Genomic DNA, 20,447 nt, shown 5'->3' with positions numbered 1-20,447 from the left:
TTCATACAAGATTAAATTTATGTTATGCATGAAACAAAAAGATTTTGATCGGTAGAGAAAAGTTTGTGATCTGCTGCATGTGTTATGGTTAACGATGATTCTGCATAGATGCTTCTTCTGATCCTCCGAGAAGCTATCCTATACACATCATAGACTCATCACCTTTGTCATACAGGGAATTTCAGTAAACACTTTAATTAAGTATATATTTTCCAAAAAATATTATAAAAAGTTTATCACATAAATTTAATCATAAAATATATTAAATGACTTTAAAAAATGAAAGATTATTTTCATAAATAATTTATAAAGTACATAAAATTGTTCGAAATAGTTGTGACTAGAGCACATAATTCTCACTCTAATGTTTCCCATCTCCCATCTGTCTCTTCTCCATACGGCCGTCCACCCACACCAATACACCATCATTCCCCAGTAACGCCACCTGTGGTCCCATCCATGACATTAACACCTATTCCCATTCCATATATATGTTTATCAATATGCCTAAAGAAATATAATAAATAATCTTCTTTTATTAAAAGTTAGAGCATTTAATTTTATCAATATATTAAATTCAGTAATATTTTATAATTTTCAATAAAGACTTCTTTTTCTATATATGTTTTTTGATTATATACTCCTATACACTTAAAACATATAAATATTCACCCATATTAATATAAATGAAGATATCCTTTACAGAAGGGAAAGTCGTTCGTAAAAAGGTGTAGTATTATAATATCCTCTCAGCTACAACTGAAACCCAAAAACAAGACATTGGTTCCAGGGCCTGCTAATGGGCTCTATTGATTAGAAATAGTATATTGATTAGAAATCCTATTAAAGATTTGATTTCCCCTCTATTGGTTAGCACCAATATATTACTAAAATTGCAATGCTTGTAAGTGCACAATTTAACATGCCCCAACCATTGTGCCTGCTCGTGATTGAACATTCAACAAGCAATAATATGAAGAGCATTAATTAGAGGAAGAGGCATATAACTGTGGGGCCTAAACTTGGATGTTAGTGAAAATTTGCCATCTCTAGAATGAGGGTCATCAAGGGAATGTTTTATTTAGCTTTTGGGTGTTTCAGATGTGGTTCTATATATCCATACATCGACACTAGACAGCAAGAGTTGTGTTCGGAATGGGGTTTTATGACATCTGTTGGGAAAGAATGGAACATGCATGGCTTGGCTGCCTTAAAAGAACATGCAAACCAAAACATCTTGCCTTCCATATCATAAGCTACTGTCGAAAACAAAAACAAACCATGTTGTGTATTTGGAGTATATGAAGTTTTTAAATCTAGTACAAGAATTTTAAGACTAAACTGGACATCATTCATTCGAAAAATTTTAAGAAAAGAGGTAAAGAAGTATTATAAGTATGAGAATTTATTATGACATTTCTTATCACAATCTGTACTCTTAAATGTATTAAAAACTTGGTTGGTAAACTTTACAATTTTATTTAATTATAAATTATAAAAAATGATTTATAATTTCACTTGTGAAACAATTGTAAAGGAGAGTTTGTAATTTTTTTAATAAAAATTACAAGGCAAAAAGTGTTGAACTATATTAAATATGTATTCCCTTGGCATATTATTTTTAACAATTTCTTTTTAAGAATTTGACGGGGACCCCAAACTTGGGTCCATTAACATGGTCTCGTTTTCTAATAGAAGTTACTTTAGTTTTATATCAGAGATATAAATCATGAAAGCAATAAATATTTGTTTTCACAGTTAACAGTCATATAAGAGGAATCGAAAAGACATGCACATGGTCTTTATTGATTTGAAAAAAGTATAAAAAAAAGTAGTTTGAGAAGTTTCGCATATGGCCCTAAAAAACTGAAGTGTGTATTGTCTATATTGGGACAATCAAAGACATGTTCTCATATATCTTACGGTAGGGTCATAATTTGTATGAGAGTACAAGGTGAAGCAATAACCATTTTTTCCTATAACTTTTCGTCTGCATTGATCAGGATAAACTCTGAACTCCTTACCTTTTTACCTTGTTGATCATAGATGGTTTTACCAAGCATGTGTGTGAATAATATGGTTTTAGTTGAAGAGTTGAGCGACAAAATAAATGAGAAGCTAGAAATCAGAGACAAACATTAAAAGCTCATACTTTCGTTAAGGTAGAAATAAGGCAAAAGTATATTATGTGTAAGTTAATCATGAGGAGCATTAGTCCTAATTTAGAGATCATACCTCATTTAAATTGGTATGATTTAACAATATATCTTGAATCTAACACACTAAACAACAAAAGAATAAGATGGTGATATTAAGCAAAAGGTCAAGTGGCACTGTGAGGTGGATGGAATGTAGAGGCACATCCCCCGGGGGGGGGGGGGGTAGGGTTAGATGATTTGACATTGGAGAGAAATTTTGAATAATACTTTATTATTGAAAAATATGGTATAGAAGTGCAATTTAGATAGTTTGAATATGTGGAAAGAAAATGTATAAAAGACTTGATAAAGAGTGTACCAAATGACAAGTGATTATATCATTGAAGGCAGTGGAAACCAATAAAATAACTAGGTAAAACCATCAATAGATTTTTAGAGGCAAATAATAGTAAGAGAGTATCCAAAAAAAGAAATAAACTAGTACTATAACAAAAGGGTTTATTTCATATGTAATATTCTGTTTGGTTTAAGAGATAATACAAACAAAAAAAAAGGAGAAAAAATTTAAATAGAAAGAAAATAGTGCAAAATTGAAGGTATTTTAGATTGTTTGATATGAAGAAATATAAAAAAAAATTGTAAAGAGAAAGAAAGTAACTTTTATTTAATAGATAATTATGTTAGTAAAAAATATGAGTATTATATATTGTATGATATTAATATTTTTTCTATTATTTTAATTTATTATTTTTTGCTATATTTTGAGAATTGTATCTAAACATTTAATAATAACAATATTTTATTGAAAAGCATTTATTATATTTTTTTTGTATATCTAATGTAAAAAATATTTTTTAATAAAAAATATATATATTTAGGTGTTTAAACTCAAATTTAAAAGCTAAAATTAATAAATTGTTAGTAAATTATTTCTTGATTTTCTTTTTATAAGAACCATTTAGAGATTTTTAGTGGTCTTTAATATACGACTCTTTACAAAATTTTAAGAGCATTTATCGATATTTTTTAATATGTTTGTCCTTTATTATTGAACTTTTAAATTTTTTAATAATTAATATAATAATAGAAATTGACTTTAATTGAAGATAAATTTATAATATTATAATTAATTTGGTTAACCACTTTTAAAATTTTCTTCTGAATTTATTTAATTAAAATAATTTTATATAAAAAAGAAATAAAATATTATGCTAACTTTTTTATTTAATCTTTATAGATAAAATTTTGTTAATTACTTAAAATGAAGTTATTTGTAACATGAAATAACATAAATAAACTTAAAAAGAATATTTTTATGGACCCATTGTTCTTCCCTTTCTTCCAGTTTTCTTGGCTATACTAAATTAGTTCTTTCTCACCATTTTCATCACTTCCACTTATCATTCCCATGTTGAGGATAAAATTTTTTATTTTCCATTCAGAACAACCCAAAACATGGTGTTTGAAAAGATTATCTATTTCCATTAACAAACAAGCTACATATAACCACTATTTAGTGCCATCACAATCGAGCTAAACTTGTCGTCGTTTTGACGGCTAAAAAATATTCATTAAAGAGAATAAAGGTATTCATTCATTTATTCTTTTTTTTCCTCTTTGGATTTTCACCATCATAAAGATACCTTTGGACTTATTTCCAGTCCACACTCAAAGCTGAACATAACTTTTTCAGTCCATAATTCTTCAGATGCCATACTCTACCGTTTTATACTTTTTAATAAACAAAATTATTTACAATTTTATTAATCTTAGTCTTTAAAGTTGAAGGTAAATTATTAGTAAATAATTTTTTACATAAAAGTTTACTATTGTTAATTACTTAAACTTAACTTATAAAAATAAAGTCAATAAAACTGAATTAATTAACATATCACTAACACTTACATAGGGATAGAAAGTGAACAAGGTCGGTTACCGGCACTGGCACCTCTTTGTTCAAGTTTTATCTTTCTTTGACATTTTTCTTCAAAATAAATAAAAAAAATTTGACCCTTTCTTGTAGATATAATATAAATAATGGCACATGCTTCAATTTAAGACACGTTTCAAAAGGGGCCCTAGTCTTTCATGCATAAAATCCCCCTACCCTTCATCCCATTCTCCCCACACACAAAACCTTGTTCCTCTCCCTCTAACAAAGCACACACACTCTATATATTTTCCTACCTTTGTTATATAATTACACTCCCATAATCTCATAACTCTTCTTTTTATATCCTTATTAATAGTTTATATCTAGCCATGTGTAATCCCAAACCATCTTCACCATCCCCATTTTTGTGTCCCACAAAAACCAACCTCATAACTCCCCATCACAAAGTTGTGTATCCTACTCATGATGATCAAGTTCAAGATGAATTGCACAGATGGCCAACTCTTAATGAGGTAATTATGAAACGATATCTAGTTAATATGTAAAAGCATGTACTATACATTTTTTTTCTTTTTATGTAAAAGTGAATTGAACAAGGTATCTCACAAGTTACTATCCCCTCTATAGTGACACCAAAAAAACAAATAACAATGTGAGTTTATCATGTCTTTATGATTAGAATTTAGACACACATTGATATAAACTATTTGTCTTTTCTCTTTCATTCAGGCCTTTGCAGAAATCAAAGCAATAGGGAAGATATCATGCCCAACAGCCATAACTGGTTTACTCTTATATTCAAGAGCTATGATCTCTATGATTTTCCTTGGTTACCTTGGTGAGATGGAACTAGCAGGAGGGTCTCTCTCCATTGGTTTTGCCAACATCACTGGCTACTCTGTGATCTCTGGTTTAGCCATGGGAATGGAACCTATTTGTGGACAAGCTTATGGAGCAAAGCAATGGAAGATACTTGGCTTGACACTTCAAAGAACGGTTCTTCTCCTTCTATCAACATCTATTCCTATCTCATTCATGTGGCTCAACATGAAGAGAATTCTCTTGTGGTCAGGTCAAGACCATGAAATAGCATCAATGGCACAAACTTTCATTACTTTCTCTATTCCTGACCTTTTCTTACTCTCACTTCTTCACCCTTTAAGAATCTACCTCAGGACGCAAAGCATCACATTGCCATTAACATATTGCTCCGCTATCTCAATTTTGCTTCACGTGCCTTTGAATTTTCTCCTAGTGGTTCATCTAAAGATGGGTATTGCAGGAGTTGCCACAGCAATGGTGTTGACAAATCTCAACCTTATTCTATTCCTCTCCTCATTTGTTTACTTTTCTGGTGCATACAAGGACTCATGGGTTCCTCCAAGTGTGGATTGCATTAAAGGGTGGTCTTCATTGCTATCACTTGCAATTCCAACTTGTGTTTCAGTGTGCCTTGAGTGGTGGTGGTATGAGTTCATGATAATGTTGTGTGGCATTTTGGTTAATCCAAAAGCAACCATTGCTTCAATGGGAATCCTTATCCAAACAACATCTTTGGTCTATGTGTTCCCATCATCACTAAGCCTTGGTGTTTCCACAAGAGTTGGGAATGAGTTAGGTGCAAACAACCCTGGAAGAGCAAGAATTTCTATGATAGTGTCACTTTTTTGTGCTGTGGGTTTAGGCCTTGGAGCCATGTTGTTCACCACTTTGATGAGGCACCAATGGGGCAGGTTCTTCACCAATGACCATGAGATTTTGGAACTCACATCAATAGTGTTACCAATTGCTGGGCTTTGTGAGCTTGGGAACTGTCCACAAACCACAGGTTGTGGGGTTCTAAGGGGCAGTGCAAGACCCACCATTGGTGCCAACATCAATTTGGGCTCATTTTACTTGGTGGGTATGCCAGTGGCTATCCTTCTGGGCTTTGTGGCCAAAATGGGCTTTGCTGGGCTGTGGCTTGGGTTGCTTGCAGCCCAAGCCTCCTGTGCTGGGCTCATGCTCTTTGTTCTTTGCAAAACAGATTGGAATGTGCAAGTGGCAAGAGCTAAAGAACTCACACACACTTCAACAATAGCTGCCACTTCTTGCTCTGTTCCTATTGATTCTAACTCTAAATTACCTGCATTCACCAAAGTAGAGGCTAACATGAACAAGAATGCTCATGCTTGTCTTGAAGAGATAGTTATTAATGGTGGTGATGAGCTCACCAAGACATCTTCACTTGAAACAGATCCACTCATCATACACAGTACCAATCACACTCAGGAATAGTTAACCAGAGTTTTTTTTTGGTCCTCCATTTTTTTTACCTTAATTTATTGGATTGTACTATAGCATAAAATTTCCCCTTCCCCTCCCTTTTGTTTGGTTTCTTCAGGTTGTATTATTAATACCCCATCTTTTTTTTTTTGTTTATTCGGGTTGTATTAGTAATAATAGTGATTGAGAAAGAGAAAAAATGCTTTTCCTTTTATAACGAGAAATACTCCTTATATAATAAAATCTTACAAAATTTCTTATAATTTAAGAGAGATTGAGGGAATGTGAGGGAAGTATATGATAAGATAGATAATGTAATAGAGAAATAAGGAAAAACAAAAGAATTATAAAAGTTATTGTGAGAATTTAATGTATATGTATGATTACTCTTTTGTAATTACTTCTTCATAAAGGCATTCATAGAAAGAGAAGAGCAAAAGGGATTTCTACCTGACTTTGGTACTGATCCCTTCCATAAAAGGCCAAAAAACTGATCACCCAAAAACAGAAAAACATCATTTGATACCATTTTAACACTAGGCCTAACCCACTGTAATGAAATTCTATTGGCATCCTGTTCTTGTTCTTATTCTCTATTTTCTTTTACAATAATAGAGCTCATGAAATGATATTCTATTTGAACTATGCAGAAAAAAAATATTTTATCCTAATCTCTCGCATTCCTATAGTTCTAATGAGAATTGTTAGCATTTATTTTGGTCTATTCAACCACAGTTTAATTACTTACGGGATATAAAGTGTCTATAGGTGTATTCACATATACCACTACAAATCAAACTCAAATTAATATGCTTAAACGATCCAATTATATATCAATAGCGTGTGTTTTGTTGGAAAGAATGATTAGCACTTAGCAAACACTTTTTAACATTTTTTTAACACACTATCAGCGGATGAAATAAAAGAATGATTCCACTAAAAGGAGTGAACTTTTATAGGACCATCATAAGATTTTACCATATAAGAAGATGTTAAAGAGAGCATTCCTCATCTAAATAATGTTTTTCATGGCACAATGCACCCACAACAGAGTGATAAGTAGTGGAGGAGGTTGTGACAGTGGCAATGAAAATGGGTAGAAAAATACACTTCCCTTTTTCCATGTACGATAAATAGATAAAAAAATGAGCTAGAATACAATCAAGTTAAATGCATGCACAAAGCCTAAGCAAAGTACAGATAAAGCACCAAAAAGAAGCACAACAACAAATATAAAATTTAAGTGTAGCTTTATAAGTGATGTCAGTATAATTTTTTAATTAAAATTAAATTTTTACTTTATTAATTTATATAATAAAAATTGACATTAGATATTAACACATATATTAAAATAAAATTTTAATTTTAATTAAAAAGATCACTTAAAAATACATATAATATTAAAAAATTATCCTATCAATAATTGGCAATAGAGAATAATGTAGAAAAGAAGGGTATTGGGGTCCCTGTTTCTAACTGCACACACAAATCCATCTATTATTGCTTCTGTCTACTTCTGAGATGACAACAAAATTGGAACAGTGGCATTGCATTTCCACTTGCCCTCCACCTTAGAGTACTCTTCATTTTTCTCTTTGAACTGTAACCAAACACCACTTTAGATGATTATTATGAAGAACAAAAAAGACTATGATTTATTTATTTTAATTTGTCTAATTATTCATGTGCACATTTTGTCCAACACATGTGGTACAGAGCCCATCTTATTTGCAGTTTGGAGGGAAACACTTAAGCTCAATATTTGTCCTCTTCTCCTCCTTTTCCCCTTCATTAGTGCTTCAATTGAAACCACTTTTCATCTTACCTTATCTTCTATTTTTCAATTTGTATAAATTACAAAATTTTGCACCCATCAAAATAATTTTTTAATGCAAAATTTAAAATATTTTGTATCATTATTTTAAATTTAATAGTTTTTTAAATTAAAAATTATTTTTACTTTTAACAATGAATATTTTATTATATTAAAATTATACTAAATAAAAATTACAATTAAGAAATGCATTATAAAAAATTTCAAAAATTAAAATTAAAATTAAAATAAAGAATAAAACACTCAATGTAGTCGAAGCAACCACATGAAGCAATGAAAAAAAAATAGTTCTTAATTTTTTTTATTTAATGTAGCTTCTAAAAATGCTTCCTTTAAAAACGAATAGTTAAATTTGATACATAGAGATAGATAATAATTTTTTTTTCATATTATTTCTCTTTTCTGTTTTTACATTCTCCTTTTATCTATTTGTCTCTTATTTTTTTAATTAAATAATTTATTACATCTCTGGTATCTCTCTCTTTGTCTTTCTTTCTTTCAGTTATCTAATGTTCTTTATTATTTATTATGAGATGTAAGATAAATATTATTAACAAACTAGTGCATTTATCATGCGGTGTATTATTAAATTAAATATATTTTTAAATAAAAAAAATTACATTATTATTATTTATTTTTAGAAATACGTTAAATTTAAAAACTAAATTTTTATATGATTAATAATAGATATTTATTATATTTAATAAAATAATTAAATAAATAATTTTAAACAAATTAAAATTTAATTATAAATGTAAAATAAGTCATACAATATAATAAAAAAGAAAGTAATTTATAAAAATAAAACAAATATTGACACATATATAATATTAAAGTAGGTAATACCAACACAGACTTTTGTATAATATTTATATTAAATTATTAACCTGCTATCATATTTTAGCATAATTGGATTCCTACGTTAACATATTATGCATTTATATTAAAAAATTAATATATTTACAGCTTTGATAAATATTTCACAAATGTATTTGTTTTATGTTTTAGTAGAAGTAATTACGGTAAAATTAATTTTAAAATAATTAAATTTGGTAGAATTAATTTTAAGAAAATTTTGACTTGTGTGGATATGATTCAAAATCAATTCTAAAGTCTATCCAAATGAGCACTAAATAAATAATTTAAAAGTTAATAAAACAATAATTTTAAAAAATTCAACTAGATAGCTTAACTCAATATAAACTTAACCCACACAAGTGGATCGATTTTAGAATGAGATTGAATTAGGCCAAATTAATATCAAGCCTAAATTTTCATAACTTAGTCTACATCATATATTAGGTTATCGAAATTAGTCCATTTTGATACTGTTAATTTTTGCTTAATGCTAAGGTGAAGCCTGCTATTCAAGATCGACTTCATAGTATTAAAAGGTTGTTATAAATAATTTATGCGATTTCAAAAATATATATCTTCAACATATTAAAAGTTTTGTGAATCAATTTTAGAAAAAAATTTAAGATCAAACCAAAATTTTCGTAACTTAATTTTATCATGTTTAAGTTATTCAAAATAGTCCATTTTGGCTCTATTATTCAAGATCGACTTCATCATATCAAAAAGTTATATATAAACAACTTACGCAATGCTTTTAAAAAATCTATTTAATAGATTAAAGTTTCACAAAACTTATAGTTGAACCTTCTAACCAATATAATAATAAAGTCTACATTACTACTTTGCACCTATATGGCTATATGTTTCAAAATTCTATAGGTTTGTCACCAAACAAGGACCATTATAATAATGTAATTCTCTGATAAGGGGCACAATTCCATTGAAATTGAGACTTAATAGTTATCTTCATTGTGAGAGATTACTCCACACCTATAAGGCTATGCTGGAGAAACCTATGAGGTTGTCACCAAATAGAAATCTGCCTATAAGGTTGTCCAACAATTTCATTTTGACAGCCTTAATCTCTGAACGATAAGACAATTTTCTATTCAAGATCGACTTCATCGTATTAAAAGGTTATAAACAACTTTGAAAATTTCTGAAATATACATCTTCAAAATATTAAACTCCTCAGAAACATATTGTTTGATCTTCTAATTAACTAATATAATGATAAAGTTTGCATTACCACTTTGCACCTATAAGGCTATATATGTTGTAAAAACCTACATGGTTGTCACCTAACAAGGACCATAATCATGTCATTCTTTGATTAAAGGGCACAATCTTAGTGAAGATGAGACTTTATATGTATGTTCATTATCAAAAACCTATAAGGTTGTCACCTAATAGGGACAAATCAAAATTGTGTCGTTGTTCAGTAGAGGGGTACAAATCCAATGAAAGTGAGACCTCACTGATACCTTTATTTCACATGGAGCAAATTAAGAAAATGACATAGAAAATGCTTAAGGAATAAGCTATATATTCAACCTATTATTACTCCACTCTTACCACTTGTTTTGATAGTTAATAAAAAATATAATAATTAGCATTTTGTGGCAATTATATAGTATTAAATACAATAATAGTGAAAGATATATAGTTTGTTAATACGATAATTAATGAATTGCTTGACGAGTTCTTTTTGCTAACACCTTCAAATTAAATTCCAGGATTGGTTATCATTAAATATTGGTAATTAAACATAAATATAGACATAAAAACAACTTTTAAAACACATCAAGACCATCATAAATGGTTAGTGATGCCATATATATAGAGTAAAAGACCAATGAATGTAAGGCAAAAAAATAAAAATAAAATTAAAATACTCATTGAATCCATGTAATAGCCATAAGATGAGTTAGGGATATAACCTGAAGGGGTGGAGTAATTATCTTATAGTCTAACGATTAAGAATACTGCAAAGTTATAATGCACATACAATATCCATATGAATTAATGAAACAAACAATGATTAAGCTTGCTTAAGAGTCCTAGTCTATAGGATTCCCAATTGAATTCATCTTATAATTGAATACCATTTTCAATCTATTTCAAGTGTGCAACCTTGTATGTTTCCAACATATTAGCAGTTACACTAAATTTCTAACAATATAGATCCATGTTACTTGAGTAATACAAATGTTAAAAAATTAACGTAAGTTAGATACAACAATTGTTACCCTATAATTTATTTATTTATTTTTACCTTAATTAAACATAATGTATGGAATGTGTCATCATTGTGTAATTTCATCTTTGCTTTTCTTGATGTTTAAGTAGACTTAATAAGATAAATGAGATCAATGTCTCATCTTAACTAATTCCAACATAACAATGTAATTTGCAACCTCACTCGATTAACGGACTTAAATATATTATATAGGAGGAATAAAATTAAATCATTTCTTAATCATTCATATATACCTTTGCATGATTTGCAATATGATGTAATAACTAATTAAATTTATAATCACCGTACATTATTGGCAAAGTTTGATGGCACGAAACATACAATTTCTTATGTGGGAAGTAATGGCGACTTTAATTAAATCAAAGGACATGCATTATTTTACTATAAGATTTGATTATGATATACTTATATAATAATTTATATAATATTCTCACGATAAATCAATTCAATAAATCATTATTCTAATACATACTTATGGGGGGACTTAACATTTTATATTCCTTATTCAGGAAATATGGTCATCCACTTATACATACACTAGAGATATTCATACATTTTTGTTGTTTTAATTAATTCATAATAATACTTAACTATTAGCTAGGGGATAAAAAATATAATTTTATGATTCAATTTAGTAAAATTTCATAATCAAGTCATGATTTCATATTATATGAAATTTAATTCATTATTATGAGTGTCTTGTTGCATTCATTTAATCAAAATAAACAAGATAATAAATAAAAATTCTTCATATATTAAATCAAATGATATGATATCATATAATTAATATTACCAATATATTGAGATATAAGACATACACCAATAATCATTAGCAGCCAGCAACTGTTCCTTACCATTTGTTAAGTAATGACTAATGCGCTATATACTATAGAACCTTCCATTATTCATCAACAAGAACAGCACTCAAAGGCACACAAGCTATATTCGATAGGTTAATTTGGCACAATTGAAAGTCTTAGATGATTTTTTCCTGTTTATTTTTTATATTTGAATAATTTCATTTTTTATTTTTATTATAATTTTATAAATTAATAAATAATTATTCTTTTATAATTTCACTCTTAATAATGAATGTATATTTAATAGAAAGTAATAAATAAATAAAATATTATTAATATAGTAAATAAAAATTAAATTATTTTTTGAAAGATTCAAAAAAATATTAATTATTTTCTTATTTTTTATGCATAACTTTAAATATTTAAAATAAGAAAGAACTTTTTTAGTACTATAAAAGTGTATTATAACATGATTTAAGGTATGTTTATAATACAAGCAAACCCGATTATGATAGAAATAAAAATTTATTATTTCTATTCAATTTTATTTTATTTTTGTAAAAATTCAATTATAGTTATCCATTAATCATACGAATCAATTGTAATATTTTGAGCTAAGCAAATAGGCTCTTAGAACAAGGTATGTCTAAATGGAGGGGATAATGTGATGATCCCATAGAAGAACATTGTCAAATCTGATGTTACTGAATTAGTGCCACATCACTTCATGATCAGCTAGTGCACCTGTATTAGTTAATTGAGGAAGACACGCATGGAGCTCAAGGCCGATCATAACTAACCCACATTTGTGAATTTTATGTGGGGTATAAAGAGACAACACAGTGTAAAAATGCAAGGATTGAGGAAATAACAAAATTAGTGATATTTTAATCTTAATAAAATATTTACCTTTAATATTATTATTTACTATCATGACAAAATTTAAATTTTAAATAATAAACAAAAATTGTATTTAAATTTTATTTATAAAAAATTGTTTATGACGTATTGAATTCTATATTAATTTTGTCTTTATTCCTTTTTCATGGTTACATGATTTATAAGAAGCCTAGAAATAGAATTGGGTGAAAGATTTAGTTTATTAAATAGAATGATAAAAAGTGAGTTGCAAGCATGACTTATATAATATAAAAGAAAAAAAAATCTAACTAATGTAACTTATCTAACTCGCGTTACTTCCAACTCAATTTCGCAAGTTAACTTTTATGATGACTATAGTATATTGAAGTTGCTTATGGAAGATGGTGCCTCTTTCTTTTCTTCTAATTTATGTTGTCTAGTTTGGCCAGTGTTGTTACTTTTTTTTTTAATTAAGGAATACATTTAATATTTTTTATTATATTCTATTAATTAATTATTTTTAATTTTAAATTAAGAATATAATTGATAAAATATAATTCATTTTATCATGAAATTTAAGAAAATGAGAGTGTTATTAGTACGTTATGTTATTCTAAATGTATAAAATTATTTTAAAAATAATTTAAAATACCAAGTAACGTAAATATTATAAGAATTAGCATTAATGTTATTTTAACATACGATTTAGGTGCTTATACCAAACATGCTATGCAAATTAAAAAGTAATTATACTACAGTTGTATAGGATACCTGGCATAGATAATGAGATCAAGTGTTAAAAAATATTTTTTTTAAATATTAACATCAATCTTTAAGATTGATTTTAAGAATATAAAATAATTCAGTATCCATTATACTTTTTTATATTTTTAATGTAATTAATATATTCTTTTTCAATAAAATTAAAGACCCACCAATTTTATACGCTTAACAGCAATACATTTTAATTAATTTAACTTTTTTATAGACCTTTAACATTGGAAAATCACTTTAAACTTGGAAAAGTTTCAAAGTATAAATAAAAAGAGAAATTTGAAGTTGAATGTGGTATGTTGAAAGGAGCAATTTTAGATTTTTACGCTATGAAGGATCTTGAAGAAAAAATTACAAGTGACATAGTTTTGATAACATATTTTTTCTGCCCTTGATCATATGCATAACAATCAAGGTCTTTCATTGGTGATTTAAAACAATTTATAAACTTATTGAAGAACAAAGCGTTGACAGATGACACGAAAGGTGTAACAAAAAGAAAGGCATAAGGTACAGAAAATGAGGGCGCCACAGATGGCAATAAACGAAAAGAGTTGAAGAAAAGAAGAAACAGAAGAAGATAAAGAATAAGCGAACATGTTTGATGTGAATTTTGTAATGAAATATGAAAAAGAAAAGGCTTAATCTGGCAATGGTAATGTCTTGTCACTTCACAAAACCATCGCTTTAGAATGAGTGTGTGAGTGAGTGGCCGAAAGCCTTTATCCTCTTCACATTCAAAGAGTGAGTCAATGGATGGAGCCTGTTTCTGCCTTGTGGCCTGTGGCCACTTCCCATGCATGCTTTTCACCATATCAGGTCAACACCTTTTCGCATGTGAGCAAAAGGTATTCATTTTTTATATATAAAATTTGACAAATATATATACCAAAATATGATAATTTTGAAAAAGATAATATAAAAATATTGTCAGTAATAATTTTTAAAAAAATAATAAAAAATTTTGGTCAAAAATAGCAACTGATTTACTTTTTTAGTCCCAAAAGTCAAAACCTCAACCCTATAGTTTTTCTCTTTTATAAAGACTTCTCAGAAATTTTTTTAATCTGAACCTTAAAATAATAACACAATTATTAAAATGTTAAATTTTTTTATATATCTTTAAATGCAACTTAAGAAAATCGATTACTTTATTAGTTTTCTAATGCCGAAAGAAAAACTTCCTTCCTTATCTTTTAATTTTGTCTTGTAATTCTTTCGGTTCCTAGTGAGACTATACACACATAGCTCTCTCTGTGTGTAACTTTTAATGACACTACACTTGAATTTTTGTTTAGTTAATCATTGTAATACTTTTGTTTTCTGCGAAAAACCTCTCTTTACGTTAAATTTGCCTAAGTGGTAGTGTTTAGAACTATGTCTGACATAGCTCTCACTAAAGCTTGTCCTATATTTTTGCCTTCGCTTCAGATTTTAACGTGCTCATGCGTCAAGATATTTCTTTTGTTACATATCATCTTTGGAAAAATCCCCTTTGAGTTTAGTAACTGATTATTTCCTAAAGATGATTTTGAATTATTTCAGAAATATATATATATATATATATATATATATATATATATATATATATATAATGATTATTCATTTAAATAGAGTATTTTAAACATGCCCTATATGAATAAAATATATGGAAAAAAAATAAGACAATATAAACATGTAAATGTTGCATGCATTCTTCCTGTCTTCCATTTATTTCGTGCACCCTACACGGATTTGATTTGCTATTTGGCTTTGTCTAGAAAAACTTGATGCAAGAGGGTATCAATGATTTTAGCACTGTACCATTTGTCGTTTCAAATCAATAGACACGATGAATGTCCACCACCACAACACTACTACCAATATCTAATATATAGTTTCAATTAATCTTAATTGACATAATCTATAAGTCTTGTTAATTGTATAGTGTCACGATTATTTTGAATTCAAATACAGCGGTTTAGAAGAATCAACAGAAGAAGTTATAAATAAATTAGAAACCATATTATAATTAGCTTTGGTTATGAATGTGACATGTAAGTCGAGGCATGCAAGTATATATATGCCGTGCTGACCAGAATAACCTCTAAAATCAATTAACTAGTGAAGCAAAGGAGGAGAAAAGGAAATCACAGAAGAAAATAAGAGGTTGTTTGTAGAAGCACTATTCAACTTTGAAAAGATGCCAATCGTGTTGTATTGTATTTGTATAGCATATAGTAGTCACATATACATGACACAACTACACAAGGATGAATTGTAGCAGTGCCGTAATGGCTTTAATCCTTTCCCAAAAGGAGGGGTCCCCTTTCACTTTACTTGCACGGGTGCGGTGTTGCTGGACCATTTACATGTTCTTCCCTGCCACATCCATTGAAAGAATGACACATAGAAAGCTATAGGAGAATGTAACTTTGAGGGGGAATTGCATTGGTACCGTTTGTAGGGAACACAACTTTTCATTTCATGATATGTCTGGTGAGGATGTATAGAGGATTACATATATACAAGTTTTAATCTTCCTTTTTTTATTGGTCAAAACATGTTCTAATCTTCATCATGCTTTAGTCCCATTGGTTCTTGAATTATAAGTTTGAATAATACTAATAACACACTCTTTTATTATTGACTAAAATTTATTAAAAATCATAAAAATTATGTGAATCACACTCTTTTTTACTCCTAAATTAATATTTTTTTAATATTTTTTTAAAATTTCATAAATTTTAGCTAATAATAAAAAATATGTTAAAATAAATGTGTTGCTAGCATCTCTTGACATCTTATATACCCTCTTGCCAAAAAAAACACACGTAGTTTAAAATTAGTAGAATACCCCTCAATCCACTTCGGCATATGTTTAAGAAATATTTACTAATTATTATTTTAGGGTTTAAATGTTTTGAATTCTTATATTTTATGATATTTTGATTTTGGTTACTAAAATAGTGTTTTTAATTTTTAATTTTTTAAAATTCAATACTTTCAATCTTTAACAACAACACGATTTCACAAAAGGTCAACATGTCTCACATAAAATTAATATATAATAACCTCTTAATTAATCATATTACCCTTAAGAATTAAATATTAAAATAAACAACATTAACTTGGCTCTTTTTTATTTTTGTACACTCTGCATTAATGTTTGCTCTTAATTTTAACATAATTTTCTTTATAAAACAATATCTTGAAACAATATCGTGATGGAAACCGATCGTGACTTAGATATCTATATAGACGAACCCCGCACTTGAACCACTAGACTGAAAGAAGGGAAAGAAAGAAGGACATGCTATAGTTTATCATGAAAAGGATTGGCAACTACAGTATCGCAGTTTTGTGCAAAACACGTGGATATTAAATTAATGTGGGGAGGCTTCACAGTTTTATTTAAAGATGCATGATTATGTTGTTGGTGTTTTTTTTAAGACTGTAGATAACTTTTATATGAAGAAAAAAATTTGTTCGTACCAAATATAGCTACTTTTATAGACCACAAAAATTCTTCTTCTTAATATTTAATATGGCTAAAAATACAAAATTTAAACTCAAAATTGTTAATTAAACTGAAATAGTTTGATACCAATTAATATATATGTTCGGTGATATATATTGTTGGTATCTTTGTTTTAATTGAAGTGAAAGTAAAGCAAAGAGAAGATGCCAATTAATATTATTGGTGGTGGGTTTGAAATTTCCTCACTTTGTACCTCTATAAATGGCATTTGACCTATTTCCATTTGTTGTTATGGTTTGACTATCTAACTAGAATTATTGGATGACCACCTTTTGAAGTATAAACACGAACTCATGATTCAATCGATCATATTGAACGGTCGACTAATTAACAATTAGTGGAGGAAAGGAAAAGTGATGATAGAGGAAAAATAATATAAAGATATAGTTTATTATAAGCACCAATCAATATAATGCAAAGATTCTAAAACCCCAATATTTCATATATCCAAAACAAAATAAAACCAAAAAGAGATAGATAGATATATACTAATAGAAAAAGATAGCTCTATAGCTAGGCCAGCCATCATTCTTTTTGGTGAGTGGGGCTTGCGAAGACCAAACCAATATGGAAATTTCCATGAGTGATTCACTTCAAGTTTCAGATATATGTATGAATATGATGACCTTTGGAGCTTGACAGTCAAACCTGTAATGCTTATATATTCAAAAACGCTAACAGGAAAAATGACATTCTGACAAGTGACACTTATAATTGAATTGAATTACCCTTAGTCAAGACTGTGACATGAAATTGGCTTTTGGATCTTGTCTTGTTGCGTTTTGAGCATCACACATGAGACCCTAGCAATTCATGATACGCAAGCACAACCATTGTCATGCTACCAACAATTCACACTGGAGTTGTAACAAAATTATGATCACAATTCAAGTTTGAACGGTAAAGAGACAATAAACTAAGGTGTTATATATTAAGAGTTCCATAACAACATGTGAATCATTTTGAATTGGATTAGGACTGAGTTGTGTGGTGCATGTATAATGTATAATGTACTGATCATGGCAATGAGAAATACGGAAGCATATACAATTCTATGGTCATTAACACTACGTTCATCCTGCTTATCAACTAGTCTAACTTCGTGTCTTAGAAGCCATGATAACATTCTAGTTTAAGGCATTAATTTACAGGTTGAATATTATCTTACATTTCTTTGTTCAGATGCTAACTTAGCTGTCGACCTAAAACTGTGTGAGAGTTTAAACTCATTTATTAATTGGATTTTTAATGTCCAATTTCTATTCACAGAAAAGTTAAGAATATATATTTTTAATTAGTCTATTTAAAAAAAATCATAATACTTACTTCATACATTGATTACTTTTTTGAAAAATAGATCAATCATATACAATGTGTTGAAGAATATGCTTCAAAGTATGTATTGTTAGCATTTTAAAATTATTTGGTAATTTTTTTAAATTTCTCATTTGTTTATATTTTTGTTTTTACTTTAAAACTACTAGCCAACTAGTATAAAAGTTTTATTTATTGCACTTAAAATTCTTACATAGACAAAAAAAAATTAATAAAAAATAATTAGTATTGACTTAAGTTTTCAATAAATATTTAAAAACATTTTATTTTTTCCTTTGAACAAATAAATCAAAATGAGATTCTATATATTAAAATAAACAAGCCGACCATATATAGGCCACCCACAGTAAATTTCAAATAAAAATCTTTAAAATAAATATTATTAAATGATAAAAGGGTTTAAAAATTGTTTATTAAATAACAGACAGCTTAAATGTGGTTACAATTTTTTAATGATTTAATGTCTGGACCAACTTCACATTGGTCCATCTTGATCTTTTTATAATTATAATAATGGGCTCGAGTAAAAGCTACTAACTTAGAGTCCACACACTATTTTTATGGGTTACATACTTATATAGGTTGGTCTCATTTAATGGACATAATTAAAGTTAAGTGTTACAATATCCACTCTATTCCTTCGTACTTCAATAATTTTTTTCACCCAGAGACACATTTGTACAAGTGAAAGTTGGGTGCATGCATGATGAGCTAGGTTACTACGACATCAACAATTAGTGTCTTTTTTTCATTAATGTGGTTCAATTATAAAATGCATAAGACATTTATTTTACTTGTAAAATTATTAACGTTATTCAATTCTTCAATAATTTATATTTTCTTTTAATTATCAATCACTTATTCTTAGCCAATCTATGATACTTTTCTCATTTAAAAAATTATATATTATGTTGGTATGAATATAATATTAACAAGTAAGACTTAATTTAAGTTATTTAAATAATTCATTTCAAATTTTTAAGTGACTCTGTTATAAAAGTACAAGTTAAGAAGTTAAGTTGCACGAAATTTTTTTTTCCAAATTGTGAAAACTTACCATAATTTTTGGGTAAAAAACTAATACGGTCTTATCAAAGTAACATGTAATGATCGATTCATAACTAATCACTCATATTTTTTCTTAAAGTGTGATAGTAATATCCTTCTTCCAAGTTAAATTATAAAGCAATCTAATTTTTTTTTCATATCATATGTCTTTAAATATTTACTTTGATATATATACGCTTGAAAGTTTATATATTGTACAATAACATGTAGGAGACAAAAAGAAAAAATGTTGCGATACTTTCTAAGTCTTCCAAACAGAAGCGAAGCACAATTTTCTGTAAACCTTGTTGAGAATTCAGAATAATCACTTTAAAATCACCTCTTATCATCAGTTTGAAAATTATCGTACTCGTTAATTTTCTTATTTCTCCATATGTTATTTATTTTGTTGTAATTGGATGTGCACTTAGTGTGTGTATATATATTATTATACTCATTGTCACCTTAACATATTTTAGCAAACTAGTGTACATGTATCCATACGTTGCATGGTTTTTACTGTTTTACAAAATGTAACACTTGATATGAAACTGTGAAGAAATTGCCCAATTTATAAAAGTTTAATTCAAGCTTTCAAAAAAAAATTATAGAAAAAAATAAAGAAAGGACCAGCTCAAGTTAATTGCTCCACATCTTCATAGTTACCCTTTGTTTTAATCTAACAACTAGGATTAATCATTAATCACACTTAATACAATTTTCTTCTAATGTCTCTTATTTACTAGTCTAACACTAGCAACTGGCATAGAAGTGTGGGATACAAAAGCACACGTCTTATCATTGCCATAGCAGTTTTGCTCATGGTGCTCAAAGCATGTT

The 20,447-nt window shown here is 28.1% G+C and overlaps 1 protein-coding gene across 1 annotated transcript; it reads left to right on the top strand.

Annotated features, from left to right (window-relative positions):
- Positions 1-4,421: 4,421 nt before the first annotated feature.
- On the top strand, positions 4,422-6,330 carry LOC113848333 (protein DETOXIFICATION 48-like). The gene is made up of 2 exons (XM_027477797.1): positions 4,422-4,565; positions 4,783-6,330. The coding sequence occupies exons 1-2, from the start codon at positions 4,422-4,424 to the stop codon at positions 6,328-6,330; spliced, it is 1,692 nt and encodes a 563-aa protein (XP_027333598.1).
- Positions 6,331-20,447: the final 14,117 nt, after the last annotated feature.

This window comes from Abrus precatorius, unplaced genomic scaffold (assembly GCF_003935025.1).
Source record: "Abrus precatorius isolate BTA unplaced genomic scaffold, Abrus_2018 Scaffold8, whole genome shotgun sequence".
In the NCBI taxonomy this organism is placed as follows: domain Eukaryota; kingdom Viridiplantae; phylum Streptophyta; class Magnoliopsida; order Fabales; family Fabaceae; genus Abrus; species Abrus precatorius.
The sequence above is the reverse complement of the archived record's forward strand: the minus strand, read 5'-3'. Positions and strand labels throughout refer to the sequence as shown.